Here is a 4688-nt window from a genome sequence, read left to right on the forward strand (position 1 = left end):
TGACATTAGCTATCCAAATCTGAAAATCCTGGATTAAGTGCATTCAGACAAACTTGTTGTGCAGTTGGGGCTCATTTTCATCTTATTTTTGCTGGTCATGTTTGTGTCAGATCTGCTAGAGTAAAACAAGGATGACATACAAACTTCATGCAACTGTTCAGTTTCTCGGTGTGTTTCACTGTTGATTGTGTTTGAATTCAAAGGGAAAGCTCAGAACACTGTTTGGGTGACATGGATAACATCCAGACCATGAAATCCACAGACAGAATTCGCATTTCAGCCTCACAGAGGAACCTAAAGGAGCTTGATGACATGGTCAAGGGCAAGAAACTGGTGGTCCGAGAAGTCAGGTTGGTGTTTGAGCATAATCCATGGGCACAAATCACCAGCAGATACTGGGATACTGTATCAGCAATATTAGAGTTTATAGAACTGTAATTTATAGGAATCCTAGCTGTGAGCCTTGCCCCCAAAAGGAGGAGCTTCATCAGAGGGAGTAAGGCACTTAACGGTGTGTTTGTTTCTTGCAGAGACACGCTGAGTGCCTGCCGACTGCGGATCAAGGCTCTGGCAAAGCAGCTGGATCATGTAGACAGTGAAACAGAGAAGGAGGAGGAGGCTGGCAATGTGTAGGTAGAGAGTATTTCTGGATGCCAGAGATTACAGGCATCCACGATGTTCATCTGTGTGTAATTAATGAGATCACTGCAGAAAGAGGTGGAAACTTGGGAATGGGGAGGGAAGAGGCATAGGTGTTAGATCAGCCTGGCCCACTGCTGCCTGTTCTGTTTATCAGGGACTCAGTCTCCTACTGAGTGTGACGAATCAAGGTGCTGTGGCAGTTCTGGGGGTCATGGCTTTGCCATGTTCAGTCAGGATTTGTATAGACATACACACATAGATGCACCATGACTGTCTTGTGTTGTGTTGTGGAAGGCAGGAAAGCCTTTCAGGAGTAGCTCTGCATACAGGAGCTGCTCTGAAACACTTGTGCTATCAAGTGGGAGGCAATTTACTGTACTCTTCACATTGGGTTTAAATAGAAAGCAGTGGGTGGCTTGTGTACCAGGAGCCAGAGTATTGTGCACAAACTCACAGCTGCAGTTATAACCTGTGCTAATCTCCAGGTTAGAGCATGGATGGGTGAGAGGAAGAAAGGCAGGTTAGCTGCCAAATGGAATAGCTGCTTAAACAAAACTGATGGGTTGGATGCAAATGAGCCTCCTGGGCTGGTGCTAGTGGAATGTCACAGAGAGGGTAACAAACCCAGCAGAGAGGGAAGAGCTGTGTGGAGTGTTTGTCCTCATGACAGGTCACATGGGCAGGTCTGGGTGTGCAGAAAATAGCAATTCTCCCAATCTCATACATTTAGCAAGTGACTAGTGGAGTGAGAAGACTCACTGGATTCTTGGTTAAGGATCAAAAAGGCACTGTGATGTAGCAATAACGAAATCAGTGCTGCCATTAGCACTGCCAGTGCCAGTACAGAAATGCTGAGGTTAGAGGAGGAACTGCAGGTTGAGGATCCAATTTTCAGCTCAGGGTGGGAGTTTATGTTGAATACCGTCAGGTACTTTGCAGTCAGTACATTGTCTTACTAGTTTTCCTGGGTAGAGAAGGAAAATAAGTGTGTAGGAATGCTGAGGAATACTGCCATGGTGGGCAGAGTGTATTTGTTGGCTGATGTGTCTCTACCCTCACAGTGCAGCCGTGTCACGACTGCAGGCCACGCGTCGCCGACTGCGCACCGAGCTGGACAAGGAGAAGGCCTTGGAGCTGGGGATTGCTTGGACACTAGAGCAAAACCTGTAAGTGAGGGAGTGAGGAAACAGTCAAACTTTTATAGTGTTCTGTGTAATGGATTCAAAAGTTAAGCACTACAGAAATTGCTTGTAAATACTGAGCCACGTTATTTGAGGGCATTGACCGCAAGGCAAAGCATCTGGAGAGCAACTTTTAGCCTGAATGGTTCATTCCTTAGGAGACTGGTTGCTGTGGCTCAGCTCTGAGTTGGTTTTGCACACCTAAATGAAGTTTTGATTGTATTTAGAGTGGTGCATAAATTGTGGACCTCAAAAGGTCTCATTTTACATGGAAAATGAGCTGGACTAAAGTAACCCTGTCTGTGATACTGATCTCTGCCTGAGCACAAATACTTCCAGTTTATGCCTCTGAGTGGTTTTGTAGGGCATAAAGGATGGAAACTGAGAAGGGTGAAGACATTATAGCATTACTGTATATTGTGTGCTAAGCTAATATTGCTGCTGGTAACTGATTGCTCACACACACTAAATTAGAGCAGACAGAGTAAAACTGTCTTTGGCAGGAGGCAACAGGTGAGTGTGTTTGTGTTTTGGTACCAGAGGTACAACTGCTGATGCCACTACATCAAAGGAAGAACACAGGCACGAGCTTCTGGCTGTGATTAGCCAAGTGGTTAACCAGGAGACAGTGTGTTCTGCTGCAGTGTTGTGTAATAGCTTCAAAATGCTTCACTTGTTTATTGTGTGATTAGCAATAGACAGAGCAGATTAATGTAGTCATCCCTATCATAGCTGATTCCTTCAGCAAAGCATAGGAGAATCCAAGCTGTGGCCTGTCCCTGATGTGATTTACTGTTGAAGAAAAAGCTATTTTTCTCATTTCTCAGATTTTATTCTGGGTAAATGTGAGTTTGAGAAACAGAACCTTGGGGGTTATTTCTTCACCAATATTTCCAATGTCTTCAGGATGGGATATGCTATTAGATATGACCCTTAGTCTGAAAGGTCCAACACCTGTGTCAGTCACAGGGTGTGATTCACCATCTGATGTAAAAAAATAACCCAAAACATGGGTAGATGTTCATTTTCACCATAGAACTTTCCCTATGCAATGTGTCACCTGGGTGAGTCAAAGCGTGTCACTGAAAACAGCTCACACTTTGTTTTAAAGCCTTGAGATGTGGCAGGTAGAAACTGAGCAGGGAAAATACCAAACCCTCCGTGAGCAACTTCAGAAGGATGAGGAGGAGCTAAAGAGGCAATACCAAGAGAGAGCAGGAGTGAGGATCTGGAAGGAAAAAATAGCAGCACTGCAAGCAGAAGGCAAACGTCGGACGCGAGAGAAGTAAGAGCTCTAAGACACTCAGCTGCCTTTCCTGGGTTATCTGCAGACATTCAGTTCCAGGGGCTGAGATTAGCTCATTCCTGTGCTAGTGGTGGTGTGTTTCTCAGCTGGGTGTTTCTTTGGGAATATTTTATGGGGAATTGGAATTAAAATAAGAATTGGCCACGGCTTTGCAGGTAAAGACTTCTGATCTATGGGCTAAAGGCAAAGCTGTGAGTGCCTTTTGTCTAAAGAAATGAAGTGTATTGAGTCAGACTAAGTCGTGTCTGCACTGCTGTTAGCTTCCAGGACCTTCTCCATGGTCAAGTCCATGGAGATCTGCTGGAGAGAAAGTAGACAGCAGTGTGTCAGTTTGTCTGTGGCTTTTGTGCACTCAGCAGTTTGTCTGTAACGTGGGGGGTGGAGGGTGCAGCCTACTGTGCTCATTGCAGCACCTGTTAAATTCCCAACCCCACTCTGAGGGGCTGCTGTGTTGGAATCAAGGTTTAGTCCTGCTGCAACTGTTGGTTTGCCTGTGTTTTGCAGAAAAGAGGAGGAGGCCTGGAAAGCATGTGAAGAAAGAAGTAAAAAGATGTTAGAGGATGCCAAAAGGAACCACAAAAAAGCAGTTTGCTTCCTGAGGCAAAGCATAGCAAGGTGGTGCCTCACTGCTTTCCTCTCTTTGCACATTCTCTGCTCTACTACAATTCAGTCCTTGAAAAGTACTGGGTTTTCTGCAAGGTGTACTTTGTGTTACACCTGGAAATGTTCTGCCACCCTACCAGTGCTGTGAAACTTTCAGATCTTACAGGGCACAGAAGGACTTGGACAGAAGAGAATCCACTCACTGTCCTGGTATGGCCTTCAGACCCCCTTTAGCTGGAGGGCAGAGAGTCCTGCCCACTGTAGGCACCAATAACAATTTGAAACATTTTATGTGTGTGTGTGTGAAGTAATTTGAAGGAGTGTAACTAAATTCCAGGTGTGGGACTTGCCCTCTACCCTTCTATGCCCCCTCAGGAATGTGGTAAAAGAGCTTTCTGTCAGGTAAAGGGATTGTTGAGCCACTTCTTTGTGCTGTTCTTCTGATTGATTGTATTGGGTAAATTAATTTTATTGATTATATTGGTGAATTAGATGTTCTCTGCATAGGTTTATACTTACACAATTGCTGTGGCATAGAATTATTTTTCTACTAAAGGAACTGAACATGTGTTAGTTATTTTTACATAGACACAAATATATCCTAATACACAAATATTAGGACTCCATTGTGAAATGATGGAAATGATTGTCCTGTTTCTGTGCTGGTTTCTCTCTCATGGCTGACATGTGCAAACTGATCATAGTTAAGAAAAACAAAGTTCACCGCGTAATTGTTTAGAGGTTGGTTATATCTACCTGATTTCTCACTTTGTTTTAGCTACTAGTTACATGTCACAATGTGAGACATTCTTCATGCTCAGAGTTTAACCAGATGACCTAATTGCTGAGCAAAGTAGCTGAGAGCCTGTTGGCTCTTGGAGCTTGAGCCTATGTTGGGAAGAGTCTCCAACTGCTCCACTGTCCCCAGACTCACAGGGCACAGGGGCTTCCAGCAG

At 44.6% G+C, this 4688-nt stretch overlaps 1 protein-coding gene across 1 annotated transcript in view; it reads left to right on the forward strand.

The window, feature by feature from the left end:
• Positions 1-231: 231 nt before the first annotated feature.
• The window catches only part of KIAA1751 (KIAA1751 ortholog), a gene marked incomplete at its 3' end in the record, with an annotated part of 28527 nt that continues 24070 nt past the window's right edge, over positions 232-4688 (forward strand). Inside the window, exons 1-5 of the mRNA XM_009080341.1 lie at positions 232-350; positions 531-629; positions 1704-1808; positions 2935-3108; positions 3634-3744. Of these exons, the coding sequence (XP_009078589.1) occupies positions 232-350; positions 531-629; positions 1704-1808; positions 2935-3108; positions 3634-3744 (608 nt within the window). The remainder of the gene's footprint in view (positions 351-530; positions 630-1703; positions 1809-2934; positions 3109-3633; positions 3745-4688) is intronic.

Source organism: Acanthisitta chloris, unplaced genomic scaffold (genome assembly GCF_000695815.1).
Source record: "Acanthisitta chloris isolate BGI_N310 unplaced genomic scaffold, ASM69581v1 scaffold21738, whole genome shotgun sequence".
Classification (NCBI taxonomy): Eukaryota; Metazoa; Chordata; class Aves; order Passeriformes; family Acanthisittidae; genus Acanthisitta; species Acanthisitta chloris.